This window comes from Eumetopias jubatus, unplaced genomic scaffold (genome assembly GCF_037043125.1).
Source record: "Eumetopias jubatus isolate StellerSeaLion01/CBP00866 unplaced genomic scaffold, mEumJub1_p1.0 scaffold_17, whole genome shotgun sequence".
NCBI classification, from domain to species: domain Eukaryota; kingdom Metazoa; phylum Chordata; class Mammalia; order Carnivora; family Otariidae; genus Eumetopias; species Eumetopias jubatus.
This window is the reverse complement of record NW_028274823.1, coordinates 43,467,093-43,485,014: the sequence shown is the minus strand read 5'-3', so window position 1 is coordinate 43,485,014 and position 17,922 is coordinate 43,467,093. Positions and strand designations below refer to the sequence as shown.

Here is a 17,922-nt window from a genome sequence, read left to right as displayed (position 1 = left end):
GCTGGTAGTCAGCTAAAACCTAATATTTTTCTTTTAAAGATTAAGGCTTTCCATTGTTGGGTTACAACTGAGGCAGTTGAAGCCATTTTACCTTTAGTCTTCTGTTGGCTGATAGCTAGCTGTTCTCTATACACGTTATTGTAGATCACACCTGTTACTTCCTGTGCCATGTTATAAACATGTATGAGAGGAGGAGACTTTATTGAGCACCTATTCTATACCAGGCTCTCCTACTTTATAATATATAATTATGTGTAACATACATAAAATATCCAGCAGGGCAGTCTAGGGTAGCAGTTAACACATGGACTCTGGAATCAGATCTCCTTGATTAGAATTAGAGCCCTGCCATTTACCAGTAAATTCCTTAAACTGTGCCTGCCTCAGTTTCCTCATCTGTAAAATTAAAATAATAATTGCACCTATCTCACAAGGTAGTTGTGATGATTTGATAATATTAATATATTCAAAGCATTTATAATGGTGCTAGTACATAATTAGAGGTGAATATGTATTAGCTATTACCTCATTTAGTTCTTAAAATAATTACGAGTTAATAATATAATTTCAGTTTTACAGATGAGGAAACTCATCCAGAGAGGTTAGGTTACTTATTTCAGGCAGATCAAGATTTGAACTTGTGCCCAGCATAGCAGTCACAGATGTTTATGGGAAGAAATCACACATAATCCCCTTCCAATGAAAGGGACTGTGACTGTGGCAGGTGCTTAAAGTCTCCTCACTTGCTCTGCAGGATGCTTTGGCTGTCCCTCTAATGAGACTAGACCACATACTAGCTTTAAATAAATTGATGAGGAAACAATGACTCTGGAAGATGGAACCAGTCATAGCAGTCAGTTTCACCTAAGACCAGGAGCTCCTTGCAGTGGGGACTGCCATACTCATATCTGTATCCTAGCACCCTGCACTGATGTGTTATAGGCACTCAGAAAGTGCTCTTGGTGAGTGGGTGGCGGTATGGAGCGGGCGGAGCTAGTAGGAGAGGCCGAAATGATGCCAGGCTTTTTGTCATGGGTGACTGAAGACATGGCACTACCTTCCTCAGTGATAGCAAGTGCAGGAGAAGGAGGCAGGCCTAGAGGGTTAAGAAGGAAAGTTAATGCATTTAATTTAGACGAGTGTTGTGTAATCCTAGTAGAGATACTTAGTAGGCAAATAGAAATAATGATGGGAAAACAGGGTTGGAATTATACTGCAAACTGCTTTTGAATTTGAAACCTGGAACAAGTATCCGTAGAATCACAATTGTGTAATTTCAAGAAGGGAGTTTTCCCAAGAAATGCTATTAAATCACATTATGGATGTTGTTCTGTAATTATTTTAGATTTTATGTCTTACTGTCTCAGCATTCTGTAGATGGGAAGCAATTTAATTTTATAGTAGAGAAGTGAGAAATTGTAGACGTTTTAGAAGTCAGATATTAAAATGCACAATATAAATGACACTCTATAAACCTTATTTCTTCAATACTGTAAGTGCCTTTGAAGAGCTAAGTAAAGTGAAAAATTCTTAGGTTGATGAAATAGAAAGCTCAGGTTGTTTATGGTAGAAATCATGCTAGGGGTAATTAAGTCATGACTAAATAAAATCTTTTTCATTCAGGAATAGTTTAGGCTGAAATCAATAAAATCGAATCGTCTAAACCAATAGGATGGGAGAAAGAATTATATTCATCTATATACGAAATAGTGGGGTTTTTTTTTGTTACCCATTTCAACTATTTTATAATTGCCAGATCTTAACTGGGGAGGTTAGATTTCACATCATCCATATTAAAAGCTCAATTTTATAGTGAGCCAGATTTGCAATATTTTAGGAAAATAATTTTAAGATATATTTCTGTTTCTTTAATGATGAAGCACACTGCTTATTTAAATATGTGTGATTAGCTAGGCTTTCTCTTCTATAGAATAAATTATTGCAAAGATTTGAGGTGTTTTTATCACATCTATTAGGATTTGAAAGATGATTGATGAATAACTTCATATTTTAAATTCAGTTTTTCCTGCTTTATTCTTCGTATATTTAGAAATTTTTACTAATAAAATAATTAGAGCAGCCAGAAAAGACTATTGGGATTATTTAGTGTACTTGTTTTACATATGCTTAATCTGAGATCAGGAGAGGTGACAATCTATTTACTGAATTATTTAAGCTTTTGAATTACAGTGCCTATTTGTTATTGTAAATAAAGATAGCTTTAATGTTTAAAAATGTATTTCATTTCTGGGTGGCTCAGTTGGTTAAGCTTCCAACTCTTGATTTCAGCTCAGGTCATGATCCCAGGGTTGTGAGATTGAGCCCCACATTGGGCTCCATGCTGGGCAGGGAGCCTGCTTAAAATTCTCTCTCCCTCTCTCCCTCTCCCCCTCCCCCCATTCTCTCTCCCTCTCCCCACCCCAAAATGTATTTCATTATTTAAAGGAATGTTTGAGCATTTGTTTTTCTCTCTTAGTTTTGAAAACTTCCCAGAATTCAATTATATTCATTACCTTTTTTATATTTTTATCTTTCAGGAATCAAGAGAAAGCAGTGGAAGTTGGAGTCATTGTCAAGTGATTGAGACCTTTTGCAAGAAAATCTCTTTGAATTAAAGTCATTTAAATTAGTGACATAACAAGACCAGTTATTAGAGGTGACACTGTACAGGAAACATTAAAATTGAACAATGACTCAGCTGTATATTTACATCAAATTATTGGGAGCCTATCTGTTTATCATTTCTTATGTTCAAGGTAAATCAGTGTTCATTTAAGTAATCTTTTTCAGTATTTCATTTCTATATTTAAAATACCCATTCTTGAAACTGCTTCTTCTACTCATGTGCCTTTTTGAACATGTAGGCTCAATATGCCAGCATAACTTTTAAGTAAAAAGGCAAAGAACAAATACATGCCAGGTAATTTTGAACGTGATTGTGATAGAAACATTTTCAAATATTTGTAAAATTTCAGCCTCTCTGAATCTGTTCTCTTATCCATAACATAGGCATTATGATATGCAACATTAAGTCTTGTGAGGATTAAATGAGATAAAGTATAAAGTAAAGTATCTGTCCTAGTAAGACTAAGACACAGGGTAATAGGTACTCAAGACATAGTTTTAAAATTCCTTTCTCCTTTAAAATACAATACAGAATAAATGTAAATAATTTAAAAAATCATTTTGTCATCATTAAAAAACTTCAGAAAGGTAGTTGCATTTGTATGTGCTAAATACTAAAATTTCTTCATAGAATACTCAAAAGTTTTATTTATGAACAGCATTGTAATTTTGTGTTCGTAGCTTGGAATTCCCAAACAGGAAATTATTGTGATGACTCTGAGGATCAGATGGGCTATATTTGCACATGGGATTTTTCCCAGATGGTTTAATTAGGACATTATTTCAAACTGAAGAGAGAGTACTCTTGCAAAAGGATTTTAAAGTTATTGGGTATCTTCATTCTCTTAAGTTTATGTCATCACAGATTGTTCTTTCATAAAGTTTTGTTCAGAGCGATAAAGATTAATATCTACTAGCAAGAAATACAATTAACAGCACAAATTTTTTGACAATTTCATTTTTTTTTAAATGTATTTATTTGAGAGAGAGAGAGAATCCCAAGCAGACTCCCTGCTGAACGTGGAGCCCAATGTGGGGCTCAGCCCCATGACCCCGAGATCATGACCTGAGCCGAAACCAAGAGTCAGACACCTAACCTATTGAGCCATCCCAGGAGCCCCTGATGTTTTCATTTGAAAGATAAAAATAAAATCTGTAGCTTCATATTTTGTCTTAGGTGTAATTGATACCTTTAGTATTTTCTTGCTCAGAATACAGAGAGCCCTCTTCGAAAAGCCACTTTTTTTTTGGTGAAATACCAAATTATTTAATAAAACACTTTTATTTTAACAGCTCTTGTTATATGTCTTGTTGATCAGCCTCAGCCAAAGCTGTTTTGAAGATGAGTTAAATTAATAGTAGCATATTTGTTACCTCACTCCCAGATAATTAGTATTTGATGTTAAATTTTTAAAAAAATCTATATAGATCACACAGAGGCAATGTAATTCAAAATTCTTTCCCCACTCTGATTCAAATTATTCTGTAATAAACTTTTATTAGATGAAATAACCTGGTAATTAGTTATCAGGTGTAAGTGAAAAATCTTGGTAAGAATTACATTTCTGTGATGAATAGCCAAATGTTGTTACATTTCCTTTCAAAAAGATTAGTTTGAGAGTTGCTTTAAATAAAACTATTTAGTCTTAAAGAAAAAAACCAAAACCAATGTAGAAGAAAATGTTATTTCTTAGAGATTACTAAGGATTGGAAGTGGTGTTAGTGGAAATAACTTGACTTTAGCTTCAACTTTAGCTTCAGTTGTGTCTTGGGAAAGTAAATTTCTCCATATTATTGGTTTCCTAGTTGTAAAGTAGAAACAATAATATGTATCCTAGATGTAAACAGGAATTTTTGGAGCATTAGATGTTTTGATAAAGATTTAAGTCCTTTACATTGAGATAAAGTTATTCAAGTTGGAACAAAGAACGAGTCAGCTGATATTAACATCTAATTGCTATTTAGTCCTTGTTTTTGGCTTGGTCACAAGTTTTAGAAATGGATTTTAGCTTTAAGAAACTGATTACCCAACAAACAGTGACTTAAACAAGTAGATTTATTTTTTAATGTAGATGGTAGATATTGCTGGTGCTGATTCAGTAGTTGAGGTGTCAAGGTTGACATCTGTAGTTTTCTTGGCTTTTCCCTAATGGTTACAAAACGGCTGCTGTTATCTGCATTGGAGGAAGGAAAAATGGGGAAAGGGTTAGCATTGACTTCAACTGGATGTTATTTCAGGAAAGCAAAATGTCCCCAGAAACCAGCCTTCTGCTGGCAGATTTTATTGTGTTTTGTTGGATAAACTGAGACAGTTGCTAGGGCTACTGGAAAACTGGGAGATGGGGTCATCACAGTGAGCTTAGATTAATCTAAGTCCATTGCTTATGGCTGGACACATGTCCCGCCGGACAAAATCAGTTTGGTCAGTTAGGAAGATAGGGAAAATAGATACCCTTGGGACAACTTAAAGAGTCTGGAACAGATTCTTCCTCTTCTGTCAGTTAAGGTGTTTTCATCTCTTAAGTAACAATAACAAAAAAAAACCCCAATTCAAAATAGCTTAAACAATAAGGAAAATGTTGTATTATAAAACAAGAAGTCTGATGGTAGGGGGACTTCAGTAAGTTAATTCCTTGGCTCTCATCAAGTTCTTTCTCTTTTTCAACTGTGTTCTCCACCTATTAATTTAGCCCTAGGTTAACTCACTCCATGGCCACAATGTGGCTGCTGTGGGGCCAGAGATCCCATGTAGACATGGCAAATTTGAGTTGACAGCATTCGGTAGAAGAGGGAATCGATGTCTCTTGTGTCTCTTTTTAATTGGTAAAGAAATCTTTCCCCAGGCACCTCTCCTCTTCCTTCCCCTTCCTTTTGCAGCGGACTTCCTTCTAACTTTATTGGCCAGAATTAATTTATGCTCTTGTGTAAGCGGTGGCAAGGGGACTGGGACTAAAATTGTTGGATTAGACAAAACAGTTGTCTCTACTGAGGGTAGGGCTGTGCTTCCTCCAGTCACATGGAGGAGGGGGCAAATACTTAAAAAAGGGTGTGTGTGTGTGTGTGTGTGTGTGTGTGCTTCCTCCAGTCACATGGAGGAGGGGGCAAATACTTAAAAAAGGGTGTGTGTGTGTGTGTGTGTGTGTGTGTGTGTGTGTGTGTGTGTGTCTAGCAAGGTAAAGGGAAGAAGAACACCTAACAGCATCTGTTGCAGGGTACCACACCTGTCTACCTAACCTCATACATACCATTCTCATATGCTAAAAGTGCTCGTGTCAGTGGAAATACTCAATTCCTCCTCAAAGATACATATGTATATATAACCCAGAGGTTTATCCACTTAATGCACTTGGCCACTCATCCAGGACTTTTAGGTAGTATGTAACCTTGTCCACCAGGTTCATATGGGCCTGTTCATGGTCTAGCAGTGGGTACCTAAGAGAGAAATTGTTGGTTCCCAACACACCCAGTATTCAATGATGAAGAAGAAATTGGATAAGTACTATATAAACTCCTATTCAGAAGGGCAACTTGGAAGCCACCTTTAGTAGTCACCACTCCGTAGCACATAGATTAAGAATTGTTACTGATCACTTTGTACCTGCAAAGCATTGATGTCCCATTGGTCTCTCCAGCTCTCCTACCTTTTGCCTTCTGATTCCTATTCTAGACATTCTGTCTTAAGGAAGGGGGAGGACTTTCTCTGCTTTGTACAAAGGAAGACCATAGATGACTGGGAAAGTAAGAAAAATTATTTAATCTGGAAAAAAATTGTAAGATCATTGATGCCAAAAATTGCCATTAATGACAAAGGAAGGTGGTATAAATGTGTCTGTATATAGTCACTTGTATCTTTTAGCTATTCATCTCTGTATTTATATATATTTGTGGTTTTTTCTCAGTTGTTACACTTGAGCATGTAAACTTTAAGTATTTTTTTGCATGTATTTGTTTGAAATACAACCTATAGCTTTGGCCCACCCCAGACCTCATGATTTTATGCTTTGTAAACACAGGACTAGTGAGTGGAAAGAGATTGGCATATTGTAGGAACTGACAGAAGGCTAGCATGCCTGAGCATGATGGAGGGTAGGTGCTGTGAGTTGATATTGGAGAGGTACACAGGGTCCAAATCCTGCTGGCGGTGGGCATGGTGAAGGAGGTTGGAGTTTATTCTGAGTGCATATGGAGCCATTAATTGGTTTTAAGCAGGGAGTGACAGGATCAGATTTATGTTTATAAGATAACTCTGGCTCCTATGTGGGAAATGGATGGGAGGGCCCAAGAACAGAAGTAGGGAGGTGAGTGTGGAGATTCCTATCTCAGAAGTGGCACAGCATGATGGGACCAGGTAGTAGCAGTGGAGTTGGAAAAAAGTGGAAAAACTTGAGATCTATTTTGGAGATTGAGCCAAAAGACTTGGGGAGATGGGTTTGAGGAGATACGTTAATGAGTTCCATTTTGGACAAGTTAATTTTGAGATTACTTAAGCAGCTCAAGGCTGGAGGGGTAAATCTAGGAACCATCAACAAGGAGATTTGTTTAGACCGTAGGATGGGTGCTGTCACCTAGGGAGATACTGCAGAGAGGCTGTTGCTTAGTTATTTTTCTCTGCGTCCATGCCTCTATTTAGGGAGATCTTATAACTTTAAGATACAGCTTAGTTTTCATTGCTTTTGACACCTAGGCCGACTTTGTGTTACAGGCTCCTTCCTTTGTTTACCTTTGTATTATATCACTTTTCACAGTGTGTTTATTTATGTGCTTATTGTCCTTCCCCATTTCTCAAGGACCAGATCAGTTTCCAGCAATCGGTAACTTGCCTGCACATAGCTGGCCTCTAATTAATGTTTTGTTAAATAAATATTTGAGGTAATATAAACCCCAGATGCAAATTATTATAATTAAGATTTTTAATTTCCTAAATTCAAATAGTGTTTTGGGAAATTTATGTGTATTAACCAGGATATAACTTTGAATATTCTAGGTATTGGTGATCTTTTAGTATGATCTTTGTTATTAAATAATTTCCTCATTTGTACCCTATTTTATATGTAATTAAGCCCTTTATTATACATTCATTTCATCTATATATAACCTTGAGTTGAATTGGGCAGGAATTATTATCACCATTTTTTAGAGATAGAAGAGGTTCAGAGAGTAACATCAATGGATATATTTGGGAGTTGAACCCTTACCTTCACATTGTTATTTCCATGTCATTTCTACCACACTATACTGCTTTTTCTGTGTATCACTAGATATTTGAAAAATTAATTGCATGTAGTATATTATTTACCATTTGCTCTCTATACTTAAATTAATGCTTCCTTCTGTTATAGTGGATTTTAAAGCTGGTGAATAGACTTCAGGTGGCCTCTAGTCCTGCTGTCTTACTGAGTAAATGGGTCTGAAGAAGTGACAGGGCTTGTCCATGATCATCCAGCTAACTAAACTGTGGTGGGACCATCATAGGACCATAGTAGACCACAATCCAGTTTGCCTCGTTTTTAGCCTAGTGGATTTCTTCTGTTCTTGGACATCCTGCCCTTTTGTTAACTTTTTACAGTTGACATTCCTGACGTAAATGAGGTCTTTAAGCTTTGTTATCAATTTAAAGGGTTAAATGAAGATTATTAAAATTATTAAAATCCATGGAGTCACTAAAAAAAATTAGCACATTCTTTTCCTGTTATCAGTGTGTGTTTGTGTGTTACTTTTTCTTTTCAGTAGTTCATCTTACCGGTATGGCTAAATTTAAAGTCAAATCCACATTGGAGGAGCAGGATGGCAGAGGAGTAGGAGACCTGAAGTCAAGTCCACATTATGCTTGAACCACTTATTTAGCATTTATAATGAAATGTTGTTTATACACAATTCTCTTAATATTTTATACCTGTTTGGCTCTACATACTATTCCCTGGAGGTCAGCCATACAAGGAATAGGCTAGCCAATTTCAGCTGATTCGGAGAGAGGGCGGAATTACTAAAACGTTTTAGTTCCGTTCTGCTTTCAGCCTGAAAGATTTTAGTACCAAATATGACAGTATCTGTCATTTGAGGCTACTTGACTCTAATGCAAGAACACAGTTCTGTTTTCATAAGCTCACTACTGCCCTACAGTAACCTTCAGTTTCTGGCAGCATAGGCTGGATTTGAACCAATGGCCTTGAGATGAAAGGCACCAGATAATATGATTAGTCTCCTTGCTCTCGCAGTTCCCTCACTTAAGCAATTAAAATCCAAAGCGAGATGCTTAGTAATTGCACTTCCACGTAGAAGCACAAATAAAGGACTTATTTTTTTTTAAGCTAGTCCCAAGTCTTGAGCCAAGGAGTTTAAGAACATATTTGTGTATTTTTTTAATGATTGGAAACAATCTCAGACTTCCCTGAAATCGCTTCTCATTTTGTACCTTTCTTAAAGTCATGACCATATTCTACCTTTGCCACATTATCTTCCACTGTGCAAAACTTGTGACATAGTCCTCTCCATATGTCCCACAATACCTGGGACGGTTATGCTGTGCATAATAGGTTATTAACAAATGTTAAATGTATGAATGAAATGCATTTTTAATTAAACACAGTAGCTGTCATACTGTAATAAGAAAACCTAGAAACTTCTCATTGGAAATTGAAATTGAAAGAATTAGCTTTTCAGAAATGGTTTATTCACAGATTTCATGTTTGAATACAGGGCAGAATCTAGACAGTATGCTTCATGGTACTGGGATGAAATCGGACTCTGACCAGAAAAAATCAGAAAATGGCGTAACTTTAGCACCAGAAGATACCTTGCCTTTTTTAAAGTGCTATTGCTCAGGACACTGCCCAGATGATGCTATTAATAACACATGCATGTAAGTATTTTATGCAGTCCTTCTTAAAGTTATGAGAATAGGAGCGCATTTGGTGCTATTTTAAGAATTGTTTACATTGTTTAAGGGTTTTTTTTTTTCTTTAATTTTATATGGTATCTTTCCAAAGAGCCAAAAAACTTCTTGTTCTGTATATGGGAATACTTAGTACTACTACATGATTGATGGTTCTTTTCTTACAGTAACATTGTAATATCCTTTTTAAAGGAGATAAAAGGAATCTGGTATTTGTCTAACATTTTGAGTTTATTTAATAATCTTTTTATCATAAAGTTTACTGATACTTACTGTAGAAAATTTAGAGATTACCAAAAAAGAAATTCACCCAAAATCTTATAATTCTGAATTGGTTGAAATATTTTACAGAAAGATAGGAGTTGATATTGTGATACTTAATTTTATTTTGCTTTCTTACAAGTGAGCTCCCAATCCAAATCTGATTTATATGACGGTTTTAATTTTCCTACTTAATTTTATGTTAACTATTCAACACATTTATAAATGATCATATAATTCTATTCCATATTGTTTGGGGACATTGAAGAATTGACTTACTAGCCAAAAAAATTCCCTGAACAACACAGTCTGATCAGTTAATTAATTGTGTCCCTGTTATGAAGGTAATAACATCCTGCTTTGTATTTTCCTAGTGATTGTATGCTCTTTGAATGTCACCAGATATAAAGCCAAAAAGTATACATGTAAAATATTGAAATTAGATGATAGTTCACCATGTCTTAGATTTGTTGTTTGTCCTCTGGTGGTAGTTGAATTTATTGTGACAGCCTGGATAATTTGTCAAAGGGGAGTGTTCCATACTATGTCACCAGGTAATTTCTTGCCAAACTTATTGTCCGTAATACGTGCCTGATATGTGTGGGCTGTTAGTAGTTTAGTAATCCAGAATAACTGAATCACTAATTTTAACAGAATTTTGCCCCACACTTAGCATTTTTCCTTACAAAAAAATTAATAATTCTGCAAGTCTTTTAAGTAGAAACAATATACTTACTGATATGAATAAGTAAGAGCACACAAAAAAGCTTTTGTTTTTATTTTTTTTAAAGATTTTATTGATTTATTTGAGAGAGAGAGTGCATGCAAGTGGGAGGAGGGGCAGAGGGAGAGGGAGAAAGAATCTCAAGCCGACTCTCAGCTGAGCATGGTGCCCGATATAGGGTTTGATCCCACAACCCTGAGACCATGAGCTGAGCCAAAATCCAAGAGTCAGACACAACCGACTGAGCCACCCAGGCATCCCACAAAAAAAAGGCTTTTACAAGTGTCTTCCTACCCGTTAAAGTCTAAATATATTAGGGGTAAACTCCAATATACTAATACTAAAATGATAACATTTCGTTAAATACATATATATGTAAATTTCTTGAAGCTGTTCAAAAGTTATCCCTTTTTTCATATCACATTCAGTAAAATGCACCTCTCAGGATCTTAGTCAGTCTGTTATTCCCAAGTATATTTTTCTTTGTCATTAGTCTGGTTTTGTGTTTCATAGAAAAGTTGTTTTTATTTATTGTCTGTGGTATGTGAATACTGAAAATCCTATGGATAAAAAGAGGAAGTCTTTTTTTAAAAAGATTTATTTATTTATTTGAGAGAGAGAGAACAAGTGTGTGCGAGTTGAGGGAAGGGCTGGGCGGGGGAAGAGAGAGAAAGAGAGGGAGCGCGCGTGAATGTCAAGCAGAGTCCCTACTGAACACGGAATCTTGTTCACAGGGCTTGATCCCACGACCCTGAGATCGTGACCTGAGCCTGAGCTGAAACCAACAGTCAGATACTCAATCGATTGAGCCACCTAGGTGCCCTAAAGAGATAGCCGTTTTTAAGCATATTTTTAAAACATTAAGATTCTTTACTTTGTAAAATTTTATAAATCAGCTTCCTGTGATCACATGGCTGTGATTAGCAAAGAGAAGTTACATAATAATTCATATTTGGAGGGCTCATTTTAAAAGAAATTTTTCCACCTTGGACCATAAGGTTTTAGTTCAGATGCTTGAAACTCTTTCATTTGCCTGAAAACCCATAGAATTTTGCTGATAAATAACATGTGAATGCAGTTCTAGTTCAAAAAACAAGGTACTAAAGGTCATTAGTACCCAGTCACATTCAAATTGAGATTTAATTGGTACTTTCTGATGTGAAGTTATGTTTTTTGGGGGGGGTCTTTTCTTTTAGAACTAATGGGCATTGCTTTGCCATCATAGAAGAAGATGACCAGGGAGAAACCACATTAGCTTCAGGGTGTATGAAATATGAAGGATCTGACTTTCAGTGCAAGGTAAGATCTCATTTGGGGCCTATGAAATAAAGAAGGGAGGGACCACGTGAAAGTATTCCTCTCTCCAGGAGAAGTGTGCCTGATCTGCTCATCATCACTGTATGTTCTTTTTTTTTTTTTTTTAAAGATTTTTTTTTTTTTTTTTTTGAGAGAGAGAGAATGAGAGATAGAGAGCACGAGAGGGAAGAGGGTCAGAGGGAGAAGCAGACTCCCTGCTGAGCAGGGAGCCCGATGCGGGACTCGATCCCGGGACTCCAGGATCATGACCTGAGCCGAAGGCAGTCGCTTAACCAACTGAGCCACCCAGGCGCCCCCATCACTGTATGTTCTTATAAATCAAATATATTGGAGGAAGCTTAGCTCTTGCTTCAAGTAGTAGGATTGTGGTAATTGAAGTTCCAGATTATTTTACTTTAAAAAAAAGTTTTAAATCATCCTGTTTTCAAATTGTCATGACTGCAAAAAATATTGTCACGGTATCACCCGTGGATTATAAAATTGGCTGGAAGGACTTTAGGGTGATGGGCAGTAACCTTTGTGTCCCTGGGACAAGTTCAGTCCTTGTAAGGAAATCTTAGTGGAGCTATTTCAACAGTAGCAGCAAAGGCATCAGAGGGCTGGTAATAAAGAGTTTATGGACATCCTGATGGCTCTCGGGTATAAACCTAATCTCTTCAAAATCCTGTATGGTAATTTTGCCCCAGCAATCCTTCCAGTGTTTTTGAAAAACAGCTTCAGACAGAACTGTTTGTTCACAGATTTAGGGTTCGACTATTTTAGGAAGTTATTCCCATTTTAAGAAATTCTCAGGATTGATAGAAACTTAAAAGGTTATATGTTCCGACCTCTGCTAAAGTTGGGGATCCGCACGTCCCCTTTGTACATCCCCCCTCCCCCTGACAAACACGTTTTGCATCCCATCTGTTTTTTAGTGCAATACCTCTAGTGACAGGGGCTCCTTGCCTCCCAAGACCACCTGTTTCATCTGTACGAACAACCTGACCTGATCTTTAGAAAGCTTTTTCTCCTAATGACTATAAATCCCTTCCTGCCCCTTTGGACCACAGAGGACAAATCTAAAGCCTCTTTAATAAGATAGCCCTTTACTGTGTGAAGGAAGTTTTTTGTGTGGTCCTGCGTTCCTCCCCATACTCTCTCATCTTTGCCCATGAAAATGCTAGTTCCCAGTCACGTCAACTGCTCCATGTATGATCAGCTTCAGTTACTCCGGTTTCTCAGTGTTACATGCAGAATCAAGTGTGGTTTGACGAGGAACAAAAAAAAATGCAGGCTCCTTTCCCTTTTTCTAAATACAGCCAAATCTCATGTTAGATATTAGATTGTCATGCCACACTGTTGAAACCTGTCGAGCTTCCGGTCAGCCAAAATCCCTGTTTTAACTCACACTTCCGCTGAACCACATCTCTTCCATTCTTTATTGGTTCTTTTGGTTTCTTGACACAAATAGGATGGGAATGGAATGAGTTTTGTTAAACAGTTGTTACATACTTGTCTATGTTAAATTTTATCATGTTAGCATTAGTCCTTTTCTGTAATTTGTCAGGATTTTGGGGGGGATGCTAATTTGATTATTTCTTCCAGTTTTATGCCATTTCCATGTTTATCAACCACAAATTCTATACATTTTTTTTATCACTGAAAATATTGAAGGAAGAACTATGGTTAGAGCACTGAGCTCAACAGTAATAACCAGTATCCTGCAAGCCCCCTAAACTAGGTGTATCACAAATTGAATTCACTAATGTAAGTTGCTAAAACTTTATAATGTGTATTCAGCTCCGTGTGCTGCTGCTTACTAGCTGCAGAACTTTGGGGCAAGGAGCTTTTCTTTTTTAAAGTTGTTTTCTCATTTGTAAAGGAGTTGTAAGGATCAAATGATAGGATAACATATATGTAAAGAGTTTAGCACACAGGGCTTAATAAATGTTAGCTTTGATGATATAACTGAGCAGTCGCTAAGCTGGTTATGTGCATCCCTAGGTACACACAGACTGTGTTACACAAGGATCACATAGGCTTGTGGATAGTTTAGGGGAGGGTTTAGGGGAATTGCTTTCCAGAACCTAGTCCTCTTGGCCTGCCTGAGAACAGGGCTCCCCAGGCAATTTCTGTTCCTTTTTTTCCTTTGCACAATCACCCATCTCCCTCCTGGTTTACAGATTAAAGGCCTGGGACTGAAAACCTCATTTCCAAATTACAAACAGTGTTGTAATTCAAATCTAAGTATCTAAGCTCACGTGACTCTGGACAAATCACACAAATGGACATGGGTGGCGGATGGGAATGGGGAGTGCAGGAATAAATATAAATCCCCACTAGGATCATGTCACATTTACTAGAGCAAGAAGAATTAATTTATCGAATATTTACTGTTTGTATTTAATATGCTAGGTACTTGGTATATGCTACCTCATTTCCTCACAGTTGCCCCATAAGGCAGGTGTTTTTTTGTCCTCCATTTTACAGCAGAGGAAACGAAAGCCCAGAGAGAAGTTCATCGTGCACAAAGTTAGTAAGTGGCAAAGCTAGGATTTAATAAACTTTTTGGTTCCAGAGCCCTTGCTTTTTCCATAATACCATGCTGCCTCCAAACTCTAGTTGGCCAAGTCTGCTTTCTTTTTGTTTTTCTTTTTTTTTTTTTTTTAAAGATTTTATTTATTTATTTGACAGAGAGAGACACAGAGAAGGAACACAAGCAGGGGGAGTGGGAGAGGGAGAAGCAGGCTTCCCGTGGAGCAGGGAGTCCGACGCGGGGCTCGATCCCAGGACCCTGGGATCATGACCTGAGCCGAAGGCAGATGCTTAATGACTGAGCCACCCAGGCGCCCCTGCTTTCTTTTTCTTTAAAAAAAAAAAGAAGAAGAAGAAGAAATAGTATAACATTTAGCTCTTCAGTCTCCAGCACTTGTTCTTGCTAAAGTCTTCCCATCACACAAGCCTTCCAGGCCTCTCTCTTCCCTTGCTGGATGTGATCACCCGGCTTCGTCTTCAAGGGCAGGCACTCATGCAGAACACAGGAGCCCTGGAGGATCTCTTCCTGTGCCTGGGAGAGTGGCTCCCACTGCATGGTGCTGATCTTTGTCCCCCTCACCTGATGTTCTGTCAGCAACACATCCATCGCTTGGTGGTCTGTCTTCTAGCATTGCCGGAGAAACCCTTTCTTCGTTTTTCTTTACATTTTCTCTTCTGCAAGGCTCAGCTCATTTTGATCATTAGCCTTCCTGCAGCTGTTCTTGGATGCTTCGTAGTCCTTGTATTCATCTTCAGTTATGTATTCTTCATTCCATCCTTCGTGTAAATGTCCTCGATCTGGGATTTCAGAGTCACCTGTATAACTCCTAACATATCTGTCTTTTCTTTTTATGATCATTTAAAAGTAAAAATTGTTTTAATGTTAAAAATTCAGTTGAAGTGTAAAACTTGTGGTTTTGAAAGTTTCCAAATACTCTTGACCCACCTTCCCTGATAGAATCTCAAATCATGGACTCCTATTCACCTTTTTAAAGTCATACTCGAGCATACTGAAGTTCTTCCTTTCTGGCCATCTGATATTTAAAAATAGCATGGTCAATTTCTGCTTATATTGTTGCTACTTTTATAATGACAAGCAATTCCTTTCTGTTACTATTTTGGTTCAGAATGGCAGTTTTCCCAGGCAGTGCTGAAATGTCAGCATTCAAGTTAATAACTTGTTAAGTACTGTACCAATCAAGTCAAACTTCACACATAATTGTTGATGTCTGTTCTCATGACTACGGTCTTTTCCTCTGCTCATTTTCTGACCTATTAGGGACGCATCTCATATCTGGTTGGTGGTAGACGCTGAGAAGTTCAGGAATATGGCTTCTATATTTTGCCTTTGTCCTCACTGCATCGGCTTTAACTTGCTTCTACGTGGGGTTACAGCGTAGCTGTTGTAAGTTACAGTGTAGTTGTTGTAAGCAGACTCTGCAGTATCTTCTACTTACTCGACTACTTTTTCTGACATCTCTTTTCTTTAGACTGGGTTACCCTCCACTTAAGCACTGCTGTGAGATTCTTTGTACCCTACTAGTTCATCATTGTGATAAAATGTCATCCATGTTTTTTAAGGAAAAGATCCCATGACTTACATTTTTATTTAAACAAATGAATAGTTATATATTGATATGCCAAAGTTTTGGTGTAAAATACTTATGAACTTATGCTTGTAATTTATAGTTCAGTGTTCCAACACACCATCCACATACATATGTTCTCCTTAGGAAAAATAATTTCACAGTCTTCACTATTTCAGCACAGATTCTAATTTTTCAATAATCTTTTTTACACATAAAATTCAGAGGTCTTGTTCTTTCAGGTGAATTAGAAATTATATTTATAAATATTAAAAAAAACCTCATTATAAACTTAAAATATCAAGCCATTTTTAATTTTATCATTACTCTTCCTCTAGGATTCACCAAAAGCCCAGCTACGCCGAACGATAGAATGTTGTCGGACCAATTTATGTAACCAGTATTTACAACCTACACTGCCCCCTGTTGTCATAGGTAGGTTAGCCGAGAAGAGCATGATCATGATTTTCAGTAAAATATTTTCTCTGGCTTTAACAGTAAGCAAGCTTTCTAGAATTTAACACTACAAATTATTTTTCCCCTTTAATATGTGATAGATAATATGTGTACTTTATTGTTTACTTCCCTTGTCAGGTCCATTTTTTGATGGCAGCATCCGGTGGCTGGTTGTGCTCATTTCTATGGCTGTCTGCATAATTGCTATGATCATCTTCTCCAGCTGCTTTTGTTACAAGTAAGATAATTATTTTGATACAAAATATTTTTTGAATATTAGATATGAGCAGTTCTTTAAAAGCCAGTGCAAAGAAATTATCGAGACACCATTAACTTGTATGCTCTGGTTCTATCTCCTTTAGGTTATAATCTCCTAACTAGATTATAATTTTCTTAAGGGAAAAGAGGACCTTACTACTAATCAGTTAATTGAACCCAACTTTATACTTCTTGTTTTGTTCATTAGTTCTTATGATTTTTCTTATTTATAGAATATTGAACTTTCTTATATATGAGTGTTGAAGATCTGTCCCCAAAAGCCAAGTACATTATCATTCATTAGTTATTTGTGGCTTCAGAATTGTTTGTGTTTAGTCATGATTTCAGAGGACAGTTGCCAAAAGAGAAGAGTAACAACAAGAGGGGATAAACTTCAGTAATAAAGCTTTATCTTACTGGCATATGAATTGAATAGACCAAGAGATCAGTAGAACAGGTTATGAAACCCATAAATAGACCCAAGTATATAAAGAAATTTAATATATGATAAAGGGAACATTTCAGATCACTGGGGAAAATTTGGATAATTCTATAAATGGATTTGGTAGTAGGTAGCTATATGGAAAAAGATAGTTTTTTGTTTTTTTTTTTAAGTGAAGTTTAATCAGCTAACTACATTGGAATAAATTTTACCCAGCTTGGAACTAGATATATGGAAAATGAAGGGATGAAAGCACTGGAACAAACAGTGGAAGAATTTTAAAAAATAATCTCAGGATGTGGAAGCCCTTTCTGAGTCTGACACAAAACTGAAAAGCAAAAAAACCACATGCACAGAAAATAAAACTTTAAATTAAAAAAATAAATTGTGTCAATTACATAAAAATAAAACTTTACTATGTGGCAGAAACCACCATAAACAGAATGCAAACAGTGAAAAATATCGGCATCTTATATTACAGAGAGCTGATTTCTCAAATATAGAGAGCTTTTATAAATCAAAAAGAAAGAAACCTTAGCAGTTCAGTGGGAAAATGAATATTTATCTAAAAGGAAATACTTAGAGGTCTTAAAAGCAAAATAAAAAGGTGACTCAAGAATACTCACAATATGAAAAATATAAATTAAAATCATACTGAGATACTGTTTTTCACCTGTTATACTGGCAGAAATTCTTAGATAAAGAGGCAGATTGAGCATACTCACTCTTGCTGCCTCCAGTAAAAAAGCAATAGTTTTTAACTTCTTTGTCCAACTAGGACAAGGAGAACAGGAGATAACAGCAAAAAACTTTGGAACTTGGGAAGCTTTTGGATCAGTAGTAAGTG

The 17,922-nt window shown here is 36.6% G+C and overlaps 1 protein-coding gene across 3 annotated transcripts in view; it reads left to right on the top strand.

Annotated features, from left to right (window-relative positions):
- BMPR1A (bone morphogenetic protein receptor type 1A) overlaps positions 1–17,922 on the top strand; it is a 131,822-nt gene that overhangs the window by 96,670 nt on the left and 17,230 nt on the right. For all 3 annotated transcript variants that reach the window (XM_028098927.2, XM_028098928.2, XM_028098926.2), the window contains 5 exons: positions 2,538–2,756; positions 9,322–9,484; positions 11,699–11,801; positions 16,258–16,354; positions 16,514–16,613. In XM_028098927.2, the coding sequence (XP_027954728.1) occupies positions 2,690–2,756; positions 9,322–9,484; positions 11,699–11,801; positions 16,258–16,354; positions 16,514–16,613 (530 nt within the window). In that variant the 5' untranslated portion in view covers positions 2,538–2,689. The remainder of the gene's footprint in view (positions 1–2,537; positions 2,757–9,321; positions 9,485–11,698; positions 11,802–16,257; positions 16,355–16,513; positions 16,614–17,922) is intronic.